The sequence below is a fragment of the Sinocyclocheilus rhinocerous genome, unplaced genomic scaffold (assembly GCF_001515625.1).
Source record: "Sinocyclocheilus rhinocerous isolate Xijiao unplaced genomic scaffold, SAMN03320098_v1.1 scaffold688, whole genome shotgun sequence".
In the NCBI taxonomy this organism is placed as follows: Eukaryota; Metazoa; Chordata; class Actinopteri; order Cypriniformes; family Cyprinidae; genus Sinocyclocheilus; species Sinocyclocheilus rhinocerous.
Genome location: NW_015651641.1, coordinates 559,838 through 583,736, shown reverse-complemented (window position 1 = coordinate 583,736; position 23,899 = coordinate 559,838). Strand labels below are relative to the sequence as shown.

The 23,899-nt window shown below is 37.3% G+C and overlaps 1 protein-coding gene across 1 annotated transcript; it reads left to right on the top strand.

Annotated features, from left to right (window-relative positions):
- The first annotated feature begins 1,544 nt into the window (after positions 1 to 1,544).
- LOC107713315 (long-chain fatty acid transport protein 4-like) lies at positions 1,545 to 21,590 on the top strand. Its single transcript, XM_016518778.1, has 13 exons — positions 1,545 to 1,873; positions 4,213 to 4,374; positions 8,335 to 8,729; positions 10,450 to 10,608; positions 11,286 to 11,355; positions 11,485 to 11,576; positions 11,832 to 11,941; positions 12,468 to 12,677; positions 12,988 to 13,114; positions 14,375 to 14,512; positions 14,603 to 14,767; positions 17,602 to 17,748; positions 19,956 to 21,590. The coding sequence occupies exons 2-13, from the start codon at positions 4,214 to 4,216 to the stop codon at positions 20,111 to 20,113; spliced, it is 1,932 nt and encodes a 643-aa protein (XP_016374264.1). The 5' UTR covers positions 1,545 to 1,873; position 4,213; the 3' UTR covers positions 20,114 to 21,590.
- The last annotated feature ends 2,309 nt before the right edge of the window (positions 21,591 to 23,899 follow it).

Below are 23,899 nucleotides of genomic sequence, written 5' to 3'. Positions count from 1 at the left end.
AAGGCTTCTGTCACCATTTTGAGAAGAATTGCCTCAGAGTTTATCTCAGCTCCTGCACTGCACACGGTTTTCCTCACATTGTGTTTGTGCAAAAAGTGTTATTGTTCATGAGAGATTGTGTATGAAAAATGTGTCTACGCCCATAAACTTGTCATCCAGATCTGGTGAATTAAAGGAACAGTTCACCCAAAAATTACATTTCTGTCATCATTTCCTAACCTTCATGTTGTTTCAAAACCTGTATGACTGACGGAACCTGAGATGAAACTTTGAACAATATCAACACAACTCTTTAGACTTTTACAGCCCATTCGCACTGTATGTCGAAGAGCAGCATGAACATTCTTCAAAACATCTTATTTTGTGTTCCACTGAAGAAAGTCAGTCATTAAAGTTTGGAACAGTGTAAATAGTTATACAGTGTTTGTTCATGGGTGAACTATTCCTTCAAACAAGTCCTATGGCAAATTGATTGAACTATGTGTTACTGTTGATTTCCAATTTCAGTTTGTTATTGTCTAACTACATAAAATATAGTACATTATATGAAATATTTGTGTGGTTGCTCAAATGTTTTGTGTTACAAAAACTGATCCAACTGTGTTAAAGTTGAACTAAACACACTTTATGAAAGTTATGATAGCGAATTATGAACTGTGTCTCAATATTTTTGGATAGCATAGATAAAATCATCTGCTACATTGATAGCAAATTAGCCTCGTTAACTGGCAGTTGTAAAATATTATCCAACATGATATCCGAGGTGAAGTGGATATACGAAATGAATGAACCAGAAAATATTGTGATTAGTATGAAAGAGCATGAATAGATTCGTTGAAAAGTAATTTGCTAGGCAAAAGCATGTCAACAAAAATGCTGTCAGCAACTCATTTACCAGGCATTGAAAAATAAGGCATTTGTGACGTCAGCCAAAGAGGTAAGTTGTTTAAGCGGCAGAGCTGGTAATTACATTTAGATTAAATATTATTAGAATGGATTATTTTTAGGTACAGTAATTGGTACTGGCTGTGCACAATAAAAAAAAAAAAACAGGAACACATATTAAGAAAGGAAAATATGGTCAAATTGATTTTGCATCTTTAATAATCCGGACATTTTTTCAAAGAGAAAAGAGCAAGTTTGATGAGCAGTGTCTGAACGCTTCCGGAAGACGAATTCATTCATTTTAAATAAATAAATCATTCTTGTCTCCATATCATTTCAATGCATTAATTTGAAGTAAAAAAAAAAAAAGCCTGCCTCTTAACACGTTTGAATTGCCATCTACATTATATAATTTTAATTTACACAAACAGCTGCTTTTGCCTTTACAATGGCCAGCAGATGGGCAGATATCTGACAAAAGCCCTCGTTCTCCTCCATCATGCCTCATGGTCCTGCGGAGCTGCTTTGCGACTACTGGGTGGAAACTGCCCTGATGATTCGCTGGCTGGGCCACATTTCCTTGACAGGACTTTAAGCCCCGCCTTTCCTGAGCGAAACGGCAGAGCTCCGAGAACGCGATTGGTTTAAAGAGCTGTCAATCACTACACACACAGCACCGGCGAATAGAGAGGAGGCGGGCCGAAGTAAGAAAATTATAAGGTCACTGGAATTACCAGCGCTACAAGCCATCGTTACAATGAAGCGATAACAGATAAGAATGAAAAAATGAAATAAACGGCAGCAAAGTCTACGAGGAGAAGCCGCGGTTCGTAGGCAAAAGGCAGGCGTGTGTCCGTTCACACACCGGCGCGTGTGTATCAGCGCAGGTGGAGGTTTCGCTTTAGCCGATCAAGGTGGGATCGTACGGGACAGGTTCCCCTTCTGCCATAACACACACGTTATTGTGACCACGGAGACCGAAATCGAGGTATTTCCCGGAACACAGACACCTACACTTCAAATATTTTATCCACTGTCCATTTCCGGAATCTCCTGTATCATTAATCGTCATGATCGCAGCTGCCAGTTAAAGATGCATTTACCGATTTTTACAGTAGTATCAGCATACACCGTGTCTTGCTTATGTTGGCTGATGGATGTGGTATCATATGTAATAGTTTAATAGATCAAAATCCGGATAAAGGGAATAGGATGCCAGATATCCGCACTGGGCTTTTCAATATAAAACACACGCAGCGCAACCGAGCCTGATATGCTGTTTACGCTTGGTCGTGTAAACATTTGATATAATATGCCGCTTGCCTGCGTCAATTCCTTATAATGTATCTGGTGATTGTAACAGTAGAGTGAACCTCAGTGTACTGCAGTGCTGTAGGGATGTCCGATTCGTGTGCGACTCGTTCTTTTGAATCGGATCTTTTCAACCGAGTCATCAAACGGACTGAGCGATGCGTTGGCGAATCGAGCGGTTCTGGAATCAATAACTGACCGACTCACTGAACTGACAGTCGCCCTTTGGACATATTTGACTCACAGTGAGCCTAAAACAGTAGACATTTCAATAGCAGCAGAAATACTGCAGATAAAATTTATTTGAAATATGTTTGCCACTTAGTTGTAAGACAGCTTTATCAACACACATTCGAAATAGAGTTGTTTAGAATAAATATTGCAAAACATTTTCAACTGAGAGAAAAACCTTAGTATGGTTTACTGTAAACGCATATTTGTGATCTAAGCACCGCGTGGTGGCGTAATGGCATAAAAGAATAGCTGAATCGTTTCGAACTGGTTCTTTGAAACGAGCTGTTCGAAAGAGCCGATTCGCGGAAATGAGTCACTACAGTGCTGGACAGCCAATGTGCTCCTCAGATTTCCGGGTTGGAGCACCGAGTCAGGGCTCTGCGGTAACGTTAACCCTCGCCTGGTGATGATGACGGCTCTTCTGCGTTGCTTTAATATCCATCCGCACCCACAGCACGTCTATCATTTTGTCTGAAGGACTGAACAGACGTTACTATGCGGGGCGAGCGGATTCTCCCCAGCATCCCTCAGGATAGACAGACGGCTAATATATATATATATGCCTATTATTGCAGACAGTTATACTGATTGTTTTTATTATATGGCGTAAGCTGTCACATTGGGAAGCTTATTTAATGGCTTTTCAGCTTAATTTGAAAAATGAAGCAATTATATTATAACACACCAAAAACAGTTAATAAAACCAAAAAATTGATAAGATAAAGTTATCAAAAAGTAGAAATTACATATACATAAACAATTATATAGTTTAAATTCATACCAGAATGTATTTCAGAGTGTTTTGCCATGTGTATTACCTAACTGCTGTAGCAAGAAATATTAGAATTTTTTTAATTAAAAAAAAAAAAAAAAAAATTTTGCAGAAATTAAGATAATTATTAAATATTTTTTAACTAGATGTTTGAAACCAACGTACCAAATCCCACATTTGTGCAATTGTTCTTCTGACTCAAAATCTTATAGTTACTGTGATGAAACCCTTGTGACAACTTTCCTGTGTGACAACTAGCCCCGGTCTCCCCTATATAGGTGTACTTCGGGATCATGTGATACTTCTACTGCGTTCAGATGAGCTGTCGGAAAGGATAGTACAGATCAAATAGCTCTGTTGCTTTGCGTCACTGACATTCAATCCACCCTAGTTACTTTACAGGTGCTTTTAGTGCAGAAGGTGGCCTAGAAACGATTCAGTGTGTTTTAATGTAAAGGAGCATTTTAATAATTAACATTTAACATTTTTGTCATAGTTTGATCATCTGTGTCCATCTGCATTCTACACAGTGCACATCAGAGATGTCAATAAAGGTTATCCTCAATCAATATACAGTATCTAACGATAACCTTCATACACTTAATGTATAAAACGTGATGAACAGCAGCATTAAACTAAATATTTCAATACTAGAAATAAAACAAACAAACAAACACATTTTGAAACCTAACTTACAGCGCCTGACTGACTTTTCTCCCAGGTGATATACAAGTACTCTGGACTGGTACATACATTCACAAGGTCAAAGATCTGTTCTTCAACAGCAATCTTGTCTTGATATGATGAAGAGACTTATCTTGTGTTAATCTCAGAGTTTAGCATATCAGCCCTTGTAATTATCAGGTTTATAGTGATTAGATTCTAACTTTTATCAATGAACGGCGTCTTTTGTATATCACACGGGTCAAATAAAATGTAAACGCAATAACCCAGTGTTGAGAAATGATGTTGAAGCTGTCAGGTTGACGGAGGTGTTTTGTGTGTGTTAGGATGTTGCGGTTGGCGTGCTCCACGGCCCTTCTCTTCGTGCTCAGGCTGTTCGCCGGCCTGCCTTGGCTCCAGGTTCTGCCGTCCATTGTGATTTTCTTCCTGGGTTCTGGAGGGTGGAAGTCTTTCCATGTGTTTTCAAAGACCATATACCGCGATTTGCAGTAAGTTTATGTTACAATATCCTTTTTAGCATTTTTATGCTTTTATGAAATATATGCACTAGTGGTTGACCGATATGGGTTTTTTGACAGCCGATGCCGATATCTTGGAAAGCAGGGTGGCCGATATAAAGCGATATAATTTTATTTATTTTAATTAATGTTTAAGAAATTTGAAATCATTTGAAAATGGATTAAATAGTAAATGTGTTAAATAAACATATTTATACTTTAGTTGACAAAGTATTTTTCACAAATAAATTAATATTTTATAAATAATATAATAAAAAAGAAAGTAAACACTGTAACCAACAGGGCACTCAGTGTTCTGGGAAGTTTGTGTGCATTGGGAATCATATTTTTTCAAATAAAGCTAAGGGAACACTCATTTTACATACAGCACACAGTGACAATGACATGAATATGGCAGTGGGCAAATGCATAAAGTGCAGCATAATTTAAAATCACAAGTTTAAAGTTTGTCGATCGTGCATCTCCAGTGAAGCTGAACTCTCCTCCTGCCAGCATACAATTCACACGGACCGACCGTCACGCAGAGAACACGCGATCATGCAGGATACAAATGCACACTTCACAAGATCTCACAACTGGATCCGACTAAGTTTGCAAGTTCGCAAGCAAGTGAAATTAAATGTTCATTAGTCATTCAAAGATTTGTTTAAATGATATAAATGCGTATTTGCTGAATGCTGACAGCAAACAAGAAAGTATTATAATGTTTGCCTTTCTATTACTAATAATATGAAAGCAATCGTTATAATACTTTTTGTATACATTTTAATTCCTTTGTTTAACCGTTCTATCTGATTATTAGACAGACTTCTATCCGTATTAGACAGAACTGTAAACGACAACGGCGAACAAGAGGGAGAATGTGAGCACTGTGCTCATGCGCTGCCGCTGTCAAAAGGCGCTGCCGTCAAAATAAAAGTCCGTTGCGCCATCAAAATAAAAGTTGAACGCATCGGCCAAACAGGAAAACTTATCGGCCGATGCCGATATTTAAAAAAAAAAAGCCAAATATCGGCCGATATATCGGCCTTGGCGATATATCGGTCGACCACTAATATACACTACTGTGCAAAAGCCTTAGGCCATTAGTATTTGTCATCAACACAAAAACACATCTCTTCCATCTTTATTTGATCCTCTAACTCTAGCACTCTCTATTCTAATTCTATTCTTAAAAAAAAAAAACTTGCTAAAGACTTGCACTCTTCATTTGCTGCTTGTTTTCTTGAAAAAAACAACAACTAACACTTGCTTTCTAATCTTTTTGTATTCTATCTGTTTTCTTTTCATTTATTATACAATTAACAAAAGCAAAAAAGACCTCTAACACTAGCTTGCTCTATTCTTTTTCTATTCTATCTGTTTTCTTTTTATTTATTATATTATTTGAAAAACCCTTGCTACGTGTACTGCGTTCAGCTAACAGAGACTTGTAGCGCTTGCTTGTCATTGCACTTTTGTTGATTTTGATTGCTTCCATTGTCCTCATTTGTAAGTCGCTTTGGATAAAAGCGTCTGCTAAATGACTAAATGTAAATGTAAATACTTTTGCGCAGTAGTGTATATGTACTTTTTATATACTTATCCACTTTTTTGAAGTCATCAAAACTATTCAAAAATACAGGAACACAACATGAAAATAAGCAACACAGTTGGAAGTAGTTCTGTAGGGAACAATAATATCAAATAAATCAAAAATATACTTTATTTTAGCTTTCCACCCTTTGTCTAGATTCCAGCTATGCACGTTCTAGAAATTTTCTCAACCAAATTCACAAAATGCATCCATCAAGCTAATTATCTGTCAAACATATTTTATTGAGCTGTAATATTTTTTACAGCGAACATAGTTTTGTTTTCTGTTTTAATCAAGTTAATCCAAATTTAGTTTTAGTTATTTAGGAAAATGGGTCTTAAATATCTTATTTAGTTCCTGTTTTAAATTCCATAAATTCAACACAAGCTGCACACTGGTTTTTTCTTCAGTGTCTGGTCACTATCAACTCATTCATTAAAAATTTGAGGATAAAGAATTCATATGTAGCTGTTTTATATTTTTGTCTACAAACAGACTATACATCAAAACACACACAAAAAAAAACAATATAATGGCTGATGTAACAACTTTCTATGCTTTATAAATGAAACTCATATAATGCCAAATTAAGTAAATGCATTAAAGTAAAATATTAAATATTTATTAATTTAAAGAACATGCACATTATTTGTTTTTGCTCAGTAATGTATTCATTGGCAGTCCTTATAAACTGATAAAGAAGTGTATGAATGCAGTCTGATTTATGTCTAAAGAGGTGGTTTTGTGAATAATGGTCATGTAATACATGAACCTGTTCCCTTTGTAAAAGGAGTTCCTCAGCAAATACAACCGCACATTCCTGTATTATGAGCTGTGTGTTTTTTAAGGGGAACAAGTGGTTGAAATGGGTTTCTGGGCTGTTCCTGGCGGGTTCAGCTTGTTTTCCCTTTAAAGAGACTGAGAGTAGGTTTTGAAATGTGAATGGAGTCATCTAAAGCATGATTGCTAAGCGTCATAAGACTTTGAGGAGTTTTTCTTTTTTCATATCAGAACTGAACTTCTGTGTTTGCTGTTGAATAGCAAACAAGGCAAAACCTCTGCTAACAATCACAGTTTTGTCACTTGGTGAAATTCAGTCTCCACTTCAGCTCCTGGAGGTGTGGGTTTATCGTATCGACAGCACTGATTACTCCGTAAGTGGAGGACGGAGGCTTTTAGGGAAGCTGTTAATGGACGTAGGAACTCTTTTGGGTCAGGGATCACTGCTTTTAGCAACGTGACGCTCAAGCACCACGCTAACTACTGTACTTCTGCCATTTACAGATTTGTTATTTGTCACTGAAGCAAGAAGTTGATGAGGCCAGAATCACCACCATTACCATTAAACAGATGATTATACGTATTAAACCTACACAACAGTGTAAAGTACATCACTGGCCAAAAGTTTGGCGTAATTAAGATTTCTTTCATTTATTTGAGAGGAGTTCCCTATGCTAATCAGACTGCATTCATTTGATAGAAACATACAGTAAAAACAGTATTAATGTGAAATATTATTAGAATTTAAAATAACTGTTTTCTATTTCAATATATTGTCAAATATAATTTGTTCCTGTGATCAAAGCTGAATTTTCAGCATCATTACTCCAGTCTTCAGTGTCACGTGATTCTTCAGAAATCATTCTAATATGCTGATTTGATGCTTAATAAACATTTATTATTGTTGTGCTGATTTTGTTGTTGTTTTGTTTTTTGGAAACCATTGTCCTTGCCCAAACTTTTAAATGGTGGTGTAAGATTTATATAAAAAAAAAAAACATTATATTTTTATTCAGCAAGAACACATTAAATTGATTTTTTTTTTTTTTTAAACACAGTAAAATACATTCATAATGTTGCATTAATTTATATTTTAAATAAACGCTGTTCTTTTAAACTTTCTACTCATCAAAGAATCCCGAAAAAAAAGTTTTTCACAAAAATGTGAAGCTTAAGTTTTCAACATTAATTATAATAGCAACCGTTATTAATAATTGAGCGCCAGCAGCAAATCAGCATATCAGAATGATTTCTGAAGGATCATGTGACACTGAAGACTGGAGTAATGATGCTGAAAATTCAGCTTTGATCACAGCAATAAAATACATTCCAATAGAAAACAGTTATTTTAAATTGCAGTAACATTTCCCAATATTACTGCATTTTTGATCAAATAAATACATCCTTGGTGAGCAGAAGAGACTTGCAGAAACATTAAGAAAACATTTGACCGGTTGTATAACTATTTTAAAATGAAAAGTTTACCCAAAGCTCAAAGGAGGTCTTTTAAAGAACCTGCCCAGAATAATCCATCATAATGTCATAATGTCATATCATAATGTGTTCTTTTACAGTGCAGCCAGTGTGTTGCTGAGGGTAAAACTCAATGTCAAAAAGCACCTCCGTGAGCGCAACACCATTCCCAAACTTTTTGCCAAGTCCGTCAAGAAATACGGTGACAAGACGGCTCTGATTTTTGAAGGAACGGGTGAAAAATGGAGCTTCAAGGAGCTTGACGACTACTCCAACCGCGTGGCTAACCTTCTGCTTCAGAGGGGCTTCACGGAGGGCGACGTGATCGCTCTGTTCATGGAGAACCACTCTCAGTACGTGGGGCTCTGGCTGGGAATGGCAAAGATCGGAGTGGAGGCAGCTCTCATCAACTTCAACCTGAGACTGGAGGCCCTGGTGCACTGTGTCAACATCTCCAGCGCCAGAGCCGTGGTGTTCGGCAGTGAGCTGACAGATGGTGAGAAGTGCTTTGATTGTTATCAGTGATGAGGAAACCATTTTCAAACTGTCGCTTCCCAAGCTGCATTCATAAAGTAGTTATCTAAGCTACAAACTACTAACAAAAGCTTAGCGATTGAGGCTGTTTATGAGGAAAATATATCTTTAAATGTTTAACTTTCAGATGCAATATTTGTCAGTGGCAGGCAATGACATGAACCGCATAAACAAACAAATTCACTAAAACAAATCAAACTTGGTCTACATCGCTACTTGTTGGGAAATTTAAGTTATTTCTCGAACATATTTCCTGAAAGATGAATGTGTAAAATGTCTGCGCTGGAAATGAATTTGAATCTTTTTTTTAACCATTCAAGCAAACTGATTCACTGAAATGAATCAAACTTCTCAGTGCTACCTCAAGTAGCATTTTGTCATTCTGCATCACTACCTGTTGGGAAAATTAAGTAATTTCTCAAAAATAATTCCATAAATAATTTCCTGAAAAATGAAGATGTAAAATATCTGCACTGGGAATGAATTTGACCCCTTTTTTGAACCATTCAAACAAACCGATTCACTAAAATGAATCAAAATACTCAACATTTTAGAAATGAAAAGTAGAAATAAAAGTAGCAGTGTAGCATTTTTTCATTCTGCATTGCCATTTGTTAGGAAAATTAAGGAATATCTGGAACATATTTCCACAAAATATTTCCTCAAAAATTAAGTTTTTTCTGCGCTTGGAATGAATGCTTTTTTTTTTTTTTTTTTTTTTTTTTTTTTTAACCATCCAAACAAACTGCTTTACTAAAATTAATCCGGCTACCCAACTCTACAGCATTACTCTTTGGGATCGGTAGTTTGTTTCTGGAAAAGCAACACTTAAAAAAAACAAAAAAAAAACAGTTGCACTACTGTCACAATACTAAAACTAGTTAAGTTAGTTATGTTGTTAGTTTTAGTTAATGGCCAAAAGTGTTCATTACAATATGGAGCATTATCATTTAAATAATCCAGTTTAATTATATTGGTAATCATTTCTGGTGATTACTGGATTGTGATTTTTATGTACCAGAAGGGAGTCAGGTAATTTCTGGATTGGTGAAATCAGTTCTTTCACAGGCTAATCAAGTTACAATTTGATTAAAAAAAAGTTTGTCTTTGTAATCTTTTGTGTGTGTGTGTGTGTGTGTGTGCACGGATTCATCTTGCACCATAATACCAGAAATGTGTCATAAAAGGGTAAATAGAGTTTTGATTTCATGTTGATTTTAGACAAGGATTTATTTTTGATGAACATTTGTTGGCTCAGTATTGTCTCGGTTAAGGCAGCAGTTCAGAAGTGTTGCAGTGACACACTACAGAAAGCAAATCAGGAAGTGGCACTTGGACAAAGACGAGAGTGTGTACTCTAGAGAAACAAATGAATGAGTAGCGCAGAGTTCAGATTTATTATGGCCAGAGGTCACTGTGAGTAACATCACTGCACCAAAGAGGATTCGCACCAGAGGTCATGAACAACAGCGAAATCTTAATGAAATCGAGTTTGCTAGTTGTCTCTTAAGTAAATTGAAAACTGACTCATAAAGCATGCCATTTTGAGGCAGCTTTGTTTCTTATTGATTGCACATTTCCGCCGTTTGTTTGTCCTGTGCTTCCTATGAGGAGTTTTCTAGCCTCGTTTTGTCGCATTATTTGTGTCTGTGATGGTTTCTCTCGCTCTTTACATGTCTCAGCGATGTGTGAGGTGCACAGCTCTATGGGAAAGACTGTTAAGCTCCTCTGTGCTGGAGAATGGGACCCTAAGCGGGTTCCTGAAGGCACGGAGCATCTCGAGCCGCTGCTGGAGGCGACCTCCACAAACCAGCCCAGACAACCAGATCGCAGCTTCACAGGCAAGACAATCAGACATAGTTATAATCATTCGAGGCCTAAAAACAAACAAAAAATGCATGTTAAAACATGTCTACACCACAGAGCCACCCTGTCACCTTGAAATATTGTATTGCAATTATCTGTTTTTTTCAAAGCTTTTTCTCTGTATGCTGAATGTCTTATTAGTATTACTATTATGATGGCAGTTTTTTTTTTTTAAGATATTCAAATTTTTAAAATATAAAAATTTATATTTTTAATTTTTAAAATTTGGCATTAAACTCGGCCTGAATATTTCCTTTCAGAGTTATTATAGTTAACTAAAACCATTTTAAAAAATAGTTTCTGGATATAAAATAAAATGTAAGTAAAATTTAACATTTCTGTTTTTCATTTACTTTAACTTGATATACTAAAATAGCTCAAACTAAAATTTAAATAAAAAATGTAAAAAAAAAAAAAATTCTAGAGACATATGTAAAAACTAATAAAAATGTCAAAACACAACAGTTACTAAATCTTTAATTCAAATTAAAATGAAAACAGAAAGTATAAAAAAATAATAATAATTAAATATTAATAAAAACTATAATTGTAACTCCGTTATACTAAAATAATACGTTTTTGTTGCATTTAACAATGTTAAAAATCACATTACCCGTTAGATTTGTATTAGTTTTTTCTTCTATTCTTCTAGATCGCCTGTTTTACATTTACACATCGGGAACCACTGGGATGCCAAAAGCTGCTATTGTTGTACACAGTCGGTAAGTGTGTGACAATGTTAACATCTCCATTTCTCACAGTCGGTCCTTCCCTGCTTTCTCCCTTTTTTTTTCTCTCAATGAATCAAGCTCCAGGTTTTTCACCCCGTCTTTCCTGCGTTCTTCCCTCAGGTATTACCGCATGGCAGCCTTGGTGTACTATGGTTTCAGAATGAAGCCTGAGGATGTGCTTTATGACTGTTTACCACTTTACCACTCAGCAGGTACATCACTGAACACAGGCCGCTCTACACCTTCATCATATGTGCATTTCCTGTCACAGTTTGGTTCAGGCTACTTCCTGTGTGACAGTTTTGTGGTTTGTTTTGATGGGTGTGTTCATAAGGTCCTTTGACTTGTGTCTAATTGCTTAGTTTGATATTTTATTGTTTAAGCTGACTGATGTTAGCGTGTGTGAGTCTTTAATCTGAACGTAATCGGCAGGTTTGTTCTGAGGTCAGTGCTGTTCTCTCTGGCAGGTAACATAGTGGGAGTTGGACAGTGTCTGATCCATGGAATGACTGCAGTGATCAGGAAGAAGTTCAGCGCATCAAAGTTCTGGGATGACTGTATCAAATACAACTGCACAGTGAGTAATGGATTACATTTTATTTTGGAATATACAAGATTTAATTTTGCCTATATAGTTTTAGAGTTGGTACTGGGTGAATATACTGCTTTTATTTTTAAAGAAATTAACAGTTTTATTCAGAAAGGACACATTAAATTGGTCAAAAGTGACAGTAAAGACATTTATAATGTTACAAAAGATGCTAGTGTTTTGGAGTTTCTATTCATCAAAGAATCTTGACAATATGCATCACAATTGCAAAAATGCAAGCACAACTGTTTTCAACAGTAATAATTATAATGTTTCTCAAACCGCAAATCAGCATATTAGAATGATTTCTGAAAGATCATGTGACACTGAAGACTGGAGTAATGATGCTGAAAATTCAGCTTTGATCACAGGAATAAATTACATATTAAAGTATTCAAATAGAAAATTGTAATTGTAATATTATTATATTACAACATAACATTATATTAATGTTTTCCATGGAAATGGAGCTTTAAGAGAATTTTGAAAAATCATTTTTGATTTTATGTCTCAGATCGTGCAGTACATTGGTGAGATCTGCCGCTATCTGCTGAATCAGCCGAAGAAGGACACGGAGCACCAACACAAGGTGCGCATGGCCCTCGGTAACGGCCTTCGCCAGTCCATCTGGGAGGAATTCACCACCCGCTTCAACGTCCCACAGATCGCAGAGTTCTACGGCGCCACCGAGTGCAACTGTAGCCTGGGCAACTTCGATAACAAGGTATTCCCAAATAAAAGCACACTTTAGATGGAGTGTCTGTGAACAGCCTTTCTGAGTAACACAGCTGTAAACCTCTACACGTGTGGATAATGCAGGTGGAAAAGGATGCATGCTTTAGGAGTTGCAGCAGTTTGCTTTGTGTATTACCATAATTTTTATGAGGCCATCTACAGGATGTTCAGAAATCAAGCACAGGTGGTTATGGGCTATTTAAGGTGCTGATCGAAATGCTGTGACCTGTTTAATTCTGCTCCGTGGTGTTTCGTTTTGAAGAGTGTAAGGTGATTGTAACATGTTGTTTTGACTGCAGACGGGCGCCTGTGGATTCAACAGCCGGATCCTGCCCTTCTTTTACCCCATCCGCTTAGTCAAAGTGGACGAGGAGACCATGGAGCTCATCAGAGGACCTGATGGAGTCTGTATCCCATGTGGTCCAGGTACAGTACTCGCTCACACTCATTAAGTACAAAGGCTTGAATTAATGAATAACTCAAATTAATGGACAAATGAATAATTAGTAATGAATTACACAACTACTCTGTCTATTCAGCCTTAACCTGGATACATACAGTACGCTCTCATATTGACAAACTTAGCTGCCTGATTATAAGTGATATATTAAACGTTGGATATATAAAACATCCTACATAACCTGCACACATAGAGTATACTCACATAAAGCAATACATACTAATCTCAGTTGCCTGATTTGTAACCAAATTATCGCCCAACAACTCTTCATATACCAGTATGTACAACTTTATCCACATGCTTACAGTATATTTGTATAGTACAGTATAATACATAGGGTGATATATACTATATATAGCAAATCTCAACTGCTTAATTGCTTATATCATCTTAAAATGTAGTTATAATACCGCTCAGCTCTTAGATGCTAAATGCGACTATAAGGCATGAAGATCTTAAGATATTATAAACATTAACATCAAGATTTTCTGTGAAGGTGCTTTGAAACAATGTGTATTATGAAAAACGCTATATAAATCAATTTGAAGAAATATGACAGGTGAGAAGCTGATATCTTAGAAAGTAGGCATGCAGATAAAAAGCCAATATATATGATATAATTTTAAAATAAATGATAAATAACACTTGCTGCAATGACATTTAAATTAAATGGAAAAAATAATAAAATAAAAAATAAACCTGTAAAATAAACATATTTATACTTTAGATAGCAATGACTTAATCCTATTATAGTATCTGTCACAAAAAAAAGGAAAAAATCGTAAAAAACATAAAAGAGAGTAAACATTTTTAACCAACAGTGCACTTAGTAATCTGGTCTGTAAAACTGTACGTTACTGGGAATCATATTTTCTCAAATAATGCAATTTTTCTATACGGTACATATAATATATTAAACAGAACTGTTAAATAAAAACAGTAAACTAATGAAGATTAGGCATTCAGACACTGACTTTCACGGCACTGTCAAAATAAAAGTCCTATTTCCGCTAAACAGGAAAAAAAACAAAAAAAAAACTGATTAAAAAAAAAATCGGTTTTGGCCAAGAAGAGAAATTTATCAGCCATCACCAATAATTAAAAATTAAACATGGGCCTTAATGATATATATATATATATATATATATATATCTATATCTGTCAGCCACTACTACAGAAAGTGTGAAAATCGTATATAAAATCTATCTCCTTATTTGGTTTCTCAGGAGAACCTGGTCAGTTGGTTGGTCGAATCATTCAGAATGACCCTCTCAGGCGATTTGACGGCTACGTCAATCAGTCGGCCTCTAATAAAAAGGTTGCCCAAGATGTCTTCAAAAAGGGAGATAGTGCCTATCTCTCAGGTATCGTATTTTGAAACGCTCTACACAACCGCACTCTTACTTCCCTGCACTCAGCTGGATAATAGCAGTTGTTGGCTTCTCCTCTCTCAGGGGACGTGCTGGTGATGGACGACTACGGCTACATGTACTTCAAAGACCGCACAGGAGACACATTCCGCTGGAAAGGAGAGAATGTATCCACCACTGAGGTGGAGGGAACGCTGAGCCGCCTGCTGGACATGAAAGATGTGGTGGAGAATGGAGTGGAGGTGCCAGGTAATCGCACTCTTTTTCTGCTTGTCTTGCTCTATATTTGTTTTCCCACCAATCACATTTCATCAGGGACTATATTTTCAAGTGGAAGGAAAATAAACCTCAGCAGGGTTTTTTTGCTGAAGAGGTTCATTTTGCAATTATGTTGCCTAATACATGGCTAATTGACAAAAAAAAAAAGATCTAAGATTCAAGCTGAAATTATTTTGGGACAGTAAAGAGTGTGCAGTCTTTATGTGCTGAACTGTTCCTTTAAGTGTTCTGAGTTTTTAAGTATCATGAATCATCGAGTGCTCAGCCAGTGTTTGGAGAAGAGAATAATCATTTAAACGAAGCTGACTGCAGCAGCTCCTGAAGGATTCTGGGAATGCACAGCCAAACAAAGTCTTCTCTTGGCCTAGCTCCGGTTTTGCTTACACTAGATCTATAAAGGAATCGCAGCAGAGTGCTGAATATAGCTCTGTACATTTGAGACTGCCGGCTAAAAAATAGTCTCTCACCTTCAATACAATGTCATCAGCAGATCTGGAGTTGTGGGTCTGTAACATATAGATGAGTACGTGTACATGATTTGCTAGTAACCATCAAAATATTTTAAGGGTTATAATAACTGCCGCTGTCTTGTCTAATCTGGATACAGTACTCGGATGCACGTTCACTTTCTGACATCCACGCGCTTGAGGCTGTCAACAATAGGACAAACAGAAGAGCGAGAGAACGTTCGCTTTGACGCATTTGGTTTAAACGGCTCATTCGTATCTCTGAACAGACTTCAGAAGGATCCCAGCGTCAGGGACAAGTGGATGGTTTAATTTAATGACATAGCGGATCGTGTCGGAGGATATATGTTTGTTTGGAGTATGGATCTTCTTCTGCGGAGGCGGGGTCAACCACACTATTATGTCATAAAGTGGCACATTCCACAGCCTGTTGTTTTGGAAGATTGACTTCAATATAAGCTGTTTTTAGACTAACGAGAAAGTGTTGAGTTCTGAAACTTACAGGATGTTTTTATAGTACAGTGACCTCTTATATGTCAAAACATCAAGGGAATTTTGATTTCTCAGTTCATGACCCCTTTAAATCCCAAGAATCAATTAGTATAGCCTGTTTTCAGTTAATGAACGGAACATTGTAGCGCACCTCCCATGCAATAAATCGCAATAAGCTTTATGCTTTTGAAATGAAACAAAGTCTCAGATTTCAAATTCTGTCCATTTTATTACAATACATACCGTTTATTACGATAAATACTGTGTTGGCACTGTTCGATGTGGAGTGATAAATTGCTGTAGCGCCTCAGTTCAAGAGAAGCGGCAGCGCGAAGCACACGTGAACCGATCGTCTCCTCTGCTTTAATAGCGGTTACAGCACGAACAAACATGAATTACCATCAGAAGATATGTTAAAAGAAAGCGTACAACTTATCAAAATCGCTCAATCAGTGTTTCAGCCGCAGAAAGACGTGATATAACAGCTTGTAAACAATGTCACGTAACGTCACATTTACCTCAGAAAAAAAACATATTCGGTTAATCAGCTAGAAAAATGAACTCTTGAGAGGAGCATTCTGCTAAATATATGCACCATATAACACATTCATTATCATTTTTACTGTTCTTCAAGATTTAATTTATGTTTGAATAACCATCAAGTTTTTATGACAGCCACCATTTAAATGTTTATATTTGAAAACAACGAATTGGAGTAGAAATATAATTATGTTTCTGTCAGGACCACTATCGTCAAAGATGATTGACAATTAGCATACAATTTGGATTGGCGGTATGGTTCCGTTCTGGGCAAGAACTCCCTGCGCATCCATGCAGCCTAGCATGGATGAGAGCAGGGAGAGCAGCGATAACCCCCCCAGGGTAAACAGAACAGAACCAACATAAATGTATTGCAGATATCGTTAAAGTTCAATAATGTTATGTACACATTTTAGAATTAGTCTGATTCAAAGGAGAATCAGAAGGCTGAATCCTGACTGACAGAGGAGGAGTTGGGGATGGAGGAGGGTAATTAGCTATTGAGCAATGCGAAAACTGCTGATACTACTGCGGGACCTTATATATGAATGCTTAGATAGGTGTCGTATTCCCATAGGTTGATGGGGATCAGCTGAGAGTCAGCTGATGCGAGCTTGACTAACGTGACCTGCCAGAACTAACGCTACGCTTGATAATTGTAAATTAGTATTATAACTTTATTATTATAAAAACATGATTGAGTCTAATTTAAGCGTTTGTATACAAATCAGTTCTTTTTTTATAGTAATGTAGTACCAACTGACTCTCATCATGTATATTTTACAGCTGAGAGATTTCTTTTCCTTGAGAAAATTTGCCATGTACTGTACCTGATATATATCCAAAATAATCGCTATCGAATCATGAAATTTGTGTCAATACCCAGCCCTAATAGTTAGCGTTTAACTTTTACCAACTTGCTTACTAAAAGTAGCTGACCCCAAAGAGAAAACTTCAGAAGAGAAGACTTTACACAAATGGCTGCTGTAGCACCTCTTGTGGCAATGCTGAGAATGCAACATCCATGTAACTCCCTTAATTATAATAAAACCCTTTACTTAGGAGTAGCAGTGCAGTAATGTAACACACCACTGCGTCTCTCCCCGTCTGCAGTAGTCCATAGATCTCTGTCCTTGGACCAGTGACATATGACCTGGCCAGACAATGATCTCCTTAATCAGTTTATTTTAATTCATGGTGACTCGGTGTCTCTTTATGTTTATAGGCTTGGCTTCCTCTGAGGTAGATTACAGGAACTGAGGTGGCCCTTCTGTGATGCATACTGTATGTAATGTTTTTCCTCAGGTGCTGAAGGCAAGGCAGGGATGGCAGCCATAGCAGACCCGGACCGCAGCACAGACCTGGCGAAGTTTAGCCGGGACCTGGAGAAGGCCCTGCCGCCCTATGCCCGGCCCGTGTTTCTGCGCTTCCTACCAGAAGTGAACAAAACAGGTGAGATATTGCACGCATAACTCAGACTTCACTCAGGTTCGCAGTCTGATAACGGTCCCTGTCTGATAAATAGTGCTGAATAAGACTGGCAGTAAGAGTCCCATCCTATTTTAGAACGGAACCCAAAATGTACATATTCAGAGTTCGTCTAGGCTTAATCAAGTTATTTATTCCGTTAAATGATGCAACATTTCATTGCTGCCTTATCTAAAGCGTTGTTCCCATAAAGGGATTTAAAGAGCTGTTTCTCAGCCATTTTCAAGAGACCTCTAAATATGAGGCTTCCCACAGGTCCTTTAAGTTTTAACATGTCTCAAATTCAGTTTGTCCAAATTTAAGGTCATAAGTCTCAAATATCGTAAATAGTGAAAAGGAGGAACCATGTTAAGGAGATGGCAGATGTTTAGGTAGCTAGCTTGAAGCCAGTGGGGCTGTCGGTAAGAACAGGTCCAGTCTCGTCAAACCAGGTATACGAAAGTTTATTGTACATCCAAGGAGTTTTGGTGCATGTAGATGTGCGTGTGTGCTTTCTATAAAGGGAAACAAATATACAAAGTTTTAGTTTACCATTAACAGTGCTAAATAAGGTACAAGGCAACCACAATGTTCCATCAACTGCACATTAAATAACTAAAGCACATGCCAAAACAGGAACTAGAGCAAGCATGAAAATAAACACATTTAGGCTAAACTTAAGTCATACAAAATAATACTTAAGCATCAAACAAAAGGCACTTACATGGTCAATTACGCACACGCAGGAAAAACGGAAAGAAAGGAGTAAAACTCAGTCCTCCGCACAATACAACCACATGCAACAAAAAGCGTAGGCTGTTTTTACCCTCTCTGGCATTCTTTCTTCATCAAACTGAAGCATAACTGATAGACTGTCCATCCTTTCTTTATTTATCACATATTGAAGCCGTTTTGCTCCAATTACCTTCCCCCCTTCAACGCAACTTTTAATTTTATCAGCATGTACATCAGTAGGAATTCCAGTTATTACGCCTCTAACCCAAGGCTTTGTCTTCATCAATGTGCGCAACTTTTAATTTTATCAGCATGTACATCAGTAGGAATTCCAGTTATTACGCCTCTAACCCAAGGCTTCGTCTTCATCAATGTGCATGATACCGGGTATCCAAGCATCGAATTTATACTTAGTGCCTTATTTTGTTGTTTTTCGTCCTTACACATGATAATCAAGTTTCCATCTCTCAGAGTCTTTGCACTATTTATTTCTCCTAACGCTTTGTTCAGAGATTTGGTCAGTTTAATCGGGTTTATCGTCATACCAGGTTCTGCAAATTTCATCATTACTTTGTATTCCTCTATATTTTTCCTACTCACATGATCCTCCTTTCCACTATCCGTAAATGATCCTTGACTATTGTTTTTCTTTCTTTTCCGATTGACTACTTTCCACCATTCACTCCCTCCTGCACTCCCGCTACACGATTCGTCTTCCATTTCCGGATCACTACCAGAGCTACTGTCATTTCCTGCCATCAGTGCTCCAGTCACAGTCCAGTGTTGCCGCCCGCCTCCTCGCAGCACCCCCCTCAAAGCGTAGGCTGTGGACACAGGTGCAGCTAATAAAGTCTGTGAGATAGCTCTAATTGGCTTGAGATTCTGTGGGTGGAGCTTGGGGCTAACAGGGAACTGAACAGGCTAAGGGGGGTGTGGCACTGCTTTGAGGGTGCAGCTTAGGGACACAAAAACTTTACAACAAATAGTATAGCAAAATTTCTAAATATTTTAGGAGATCTAAAAAAAAACGGACTCATGATATGGCCTAATGTGGTTATTAAACTTCAAAAGTCTGATTAAATAAAATAAATGTGAGCCCTGCAAGTTTCACAGTAAAAACTTTGTCAAAGTAAAAACAGGAGCTTTTTATGGGTCCTTTAACTTGACATGAGACAATGCGAGTTATATTGCACCATCTGCCCATTTTGGGGCAGCCTTTCTCTGACATGTTCAGGGTTGAATTAAATTTGACAATTGTGGAAGATATGCCCTCTAAGGCTCTAACAAAATCTGAAGTTTGAAAAAAAAAATCACTGAGTGAATCATTTTTATATAGACCCTTGAACTTGATATGTGGATCAATACAGAAATGTGCAGTACACCAGTGCATAGCATAAATATAAGTTTGCTGTTTTTCTCACTTGTGTGTTTTTTTTTTTCTTCTTTCTTTCTTTCAGGGACTTTCAAATTCCAGAAGACAGACATGCGACGGGAGGGATTCGACCCCAACGTCATCTCTGACAAACTCTACTTCCTGGACTGCACTAAGGGACAGTATGTGGAGCTGAATGTGGAGCTCCATCGCAGCATCGTCTCAGGAAAGCAGAAATTATGAGACTACTGCCAACCTCCACCTGTTCCCTCACCGCCCCGCCTTCAGCAGCCCTCAAACCCCGCCCCCTCATCACTCCGCCCCTCGTTACCTCAGCAAACACAGTGAGGGGCCGCAGGAACGCATTCTGCCCGTATATTCAAGCCCCCGCTGATTCATTCTCACAACCGAGACGGGACTGAGGTGGCGTTCAGCCAGCCGTCTTAAAAACAAAAAAAGCGAAAAATGCAAAAGAAAATGAAGCAATTTAGCAAATAAGAATACAAAAAACATAGAGCAAGGAAAGGCACAAGGACCAAACACACGGCTGTCAAGTGGTAAAGCTTTCCCTTTGCCTCAGCTGCACAATGCTCGCCTGGCTACAAGATTCGGGACTGACACGATCCTTTTGACGGATTTGACAAGCGACTGCCGCCCTGACCAAAACCAATGTGGATCGACATGCAATACAAACCCAGCACTGGCTGTACGCTTGCCAGCTGCCATGACTTGATTGATGCTGTTCATTTAAATGTGTAACATGCACCAAATATATTTAAGTTATAGAATAGCTCGTCATCTATTTACAAGTCATGAATCTACATGCCGCGTTGAAGACGTCCATTATTACACTGCTACTGTGTGCGTTTTACCTCTCCAGACTTTAGTATGCAGCGTCAGCATGGAAGCAGATTTAACGATCAGCCCGGTGTGACATTGTGTAGACTGGGCTTCATGGGTTTGCTTCGTTTTGCTAGACGTGAAGACTACGTGTAGACGTTAAGTTCCCTCTCTACAGGACACTATAGTGGACTTTGCATGGAGGCGAATGAAAGTAGTGTAATACTCTGGTGCTAAAAAACAAACATCCTATCTATCTGCAAAGTGGCGCCAGACCTAAAAAACGTCTTTTCTCCTTGACGGGAAGAGAACGGAAGTGGAGGAGAAGAAAGGGGAAAGCGATATAGGCTATTTGTCATCAGAGATCTAGTTTTTCTTTCAGCAACATGAATGATTGACGCAACAGAGCACTGTGCCTTACTGTCAGGTCACCAGATAGTGTTATTGCCCTCATAATTACACTAACTGACTCTAGACGTATCTTCCATGTCCCTTAAACAGCTAGCTTATTTTCTAGACCTTGCTTGTACTCATATGAAAATTCACATCATGTAAAGTGTGTCCAGCACTACATTTATGGGCATCCTGTCCATTCCATGTGTATTTTGCTCGATCTCCTTTTGCGAACCTTCCTGTTCTCCCTCGTCCACTGACAGCTGATTATTTATTTATATATCGTAGCAAGTATTTACGTGTGTGTGCACGTGTGACAGCACTTGATTTTCTCCAAGTCACTGTTTTGGCCACTATATATTAACGTACAGCACCGATGTGGGAAAACCCATATCTTCACATGTTTTGACCTTATTTGGGTAAATCTCTCCAGCAACGTGTCTGGGTCATGCATCACCACAACATTCAAAAAAAAAATATATATATATATATATTGCATAGAAAATAGTGAAGCTTATTTTAAAATTTTCTGCCATTTATTTTCTCATTACCGTAATGACAAAAATCTAATTCATGTTACCATACTGACAATAAAATCACATTCTCTTTACTGTAACAACCAAAAAAAAATCTCATTCTCTTTACTGTAATGACAAAAAAATTCTAATTTACATGATCATAATCAGAAAAATCGAATTCTCCGTACCATAATAAAAAAAAAAAATTTCATTGCGGTCATGATAATAAAATTCTCATCCTCATAGCTGTAATGACAATAACATCTCATTTTCATTACCGTCATGACAATAAATCTTATTTTCATTACCATAATGACAAAAACAATCAAGATCTCATTACCATAATGATAATAAAATCTTGTTCTCATTACCATAACAAAAAAAAAATCCTCGTTCTCATTACCATAATGACAAAAAAAATCGGAAAAAATTTTTCCCAGTAAAATTAGCATAAATTAAATTCAGCACAACAGTAAAAAGGAATTAATTTATCCATTCAAAATATATACATTTTTCTTTCTTTTTTTTTTTTGCATGTGGGATGAAGTGAGATTTATTCAAATAGCTGTACATGTGATTTAGACTTCAATTGATACTTAAAGCCAAGGGTGCAGTAGTGATGTCATTGGTTAGTCAGCCAATCCGATGCAGTTGTCTACATCAATACCTTTTCTGGTTTTTATTTTGTTGTTTGCCCTTTCCTTTATCACTTGCATTTTTTTATATATATATATAATTTTGTAAAAGAATGATGTGTAATGATTTGTTGTTGGTTGAGCTTTGTTTCTCCGTTAATCTTAGTTGCTTTTTTAGTTTTTGTTCTGGGTGTGTGAAAGAGAAGGGAAAGCACATCTTATGCACTGAGTTAAATGTTAGACGTCTGAAATCTGCTCTACAGACATTTCTTTCTCTCATGATAGTGTGTGAGTTTGTGTCCTATGACAGCAAGAATCCTCACTAGGAAGCTTTTGCTGAGGCCTCTCTTGAAACCCAAAATGAAAACTGTCATAATTTACTCACCCTCATGTCTTTCAAAACCTGTATGCTGGTATTTTTAGGGGGACACAACAACTGTCAGACTCCAAAAAGGACAAAAAAAATCCTTATTCCAAGTCCTCTGATGCTTTTATGTGAGAAAAGGAGCAGCATGTATTGTTTGTGTTCCTGTTAATCTTCCTCCACTGCAGCTTTCAAATCCGGCAGCGGCACATTGACAGCAGACCTGGTGCAATAATATGCCATTTTCCTAAGAGTTTCGAAGGCGAAGAAGATTAATTTCAACTGAAAAAAAAAATTGAAAACTTAAATTTTTTTTTTTTTCCTTTTTAGAATTTGCATGAAGATTCTATGTGTTCCAATAAGAAATAAAATCACACAGATTTGGAATGACATTAAAGTGATTAATGATGACACAGTTTTCATTTTTGGCTACACTGTCCTTTTAAAGTCTCGTACAAAGACACACACAAACAACCTTCAATTTCAGTAATGTTTTGATAGAGATTTCTGCATTTTTAATGTCTTTCTTCATATACTGTGAAGGCATTAGTAATGTGAAATGCAAAACCAGTGCTGTGAATAATTTTGTATTTATTTTTAAATGCTTAGAGAATTTCCACTGTACCATAAAGACAGTCCGTTTTCTGTTTTCAGTCCAAACCTCAGTGTTTCAAAGGATCGGTTTGCGTGTGCAAGTGTGTGTGGTCTTTCTGTTGTTGTTTGTGCCCCCTCTCTGGAGATGATGTGACGCTCCTCTTAGCAGCCTGCAGTTCGTGAAATGTTGTTCTCATGTCTGTCCACTAGATTGTGCTCATTCAGGACATAAATACATTCCCTCATCATGCTCAGAATGGCTGATTTGCCATTTAAAATTGTTCATGTTTTATTTTATGAGGGATATCTACCGTTTTATATTTAGCTAATTATTTACTGTGCATTTTTTATTATTTGCATTGTCAAGAGCTTTAAAGCTACAAAGGACCATTTTCAAGTAACATAAGTTATATTGTTTTTTTTTTTTTTATCTTGTTTTATTGAGCACCAAAGTTAGTCAGGGAGGAAAACTGACCTTTTTTTTCTTCTGTTTTGTTTATAAATTGTACCGATCTGTCACCCTTCTCAAAAGACTGATCATAAATGCACTTGTCTTTTGTCTATTTCTGTTCAGTACTCAGGAACAACATGCAGAGGCAGATGAGAGAAGGGAAACTGTGTGTGTGTGTTGATGTAGAGGTGTGTGTGTGTGTGTGTGTGTGTTGGTGTAGAGGTGTGTGTGTGT

Excerpts from the sequence above, each read along its gene's own strand:
- LOC107713315 (XM_016518778.1), top strand. The coding sequence starts at position 4,214 with ATGTTGCGGTTGGCGTGCTCCACGGCCCTTCTCTTCGTGCTCAGGCTG. Across the intron at positions 13,115-14,374 it reads CTGTATCCCATGTGGTCCAG|GAGAACCTGGTCAGTTGGTT; the intron begins GTACAGTACTCG and ends TTGGTTTCTCAG. Across the intron at positions 14,768-17,601 it reads GAATGGAGTGGAGGTGCCAG|GTGCTGAAGGCAAGGCAGGG; the intron begins GTAATCGCACTC and ends GTTTTTCCTCAG.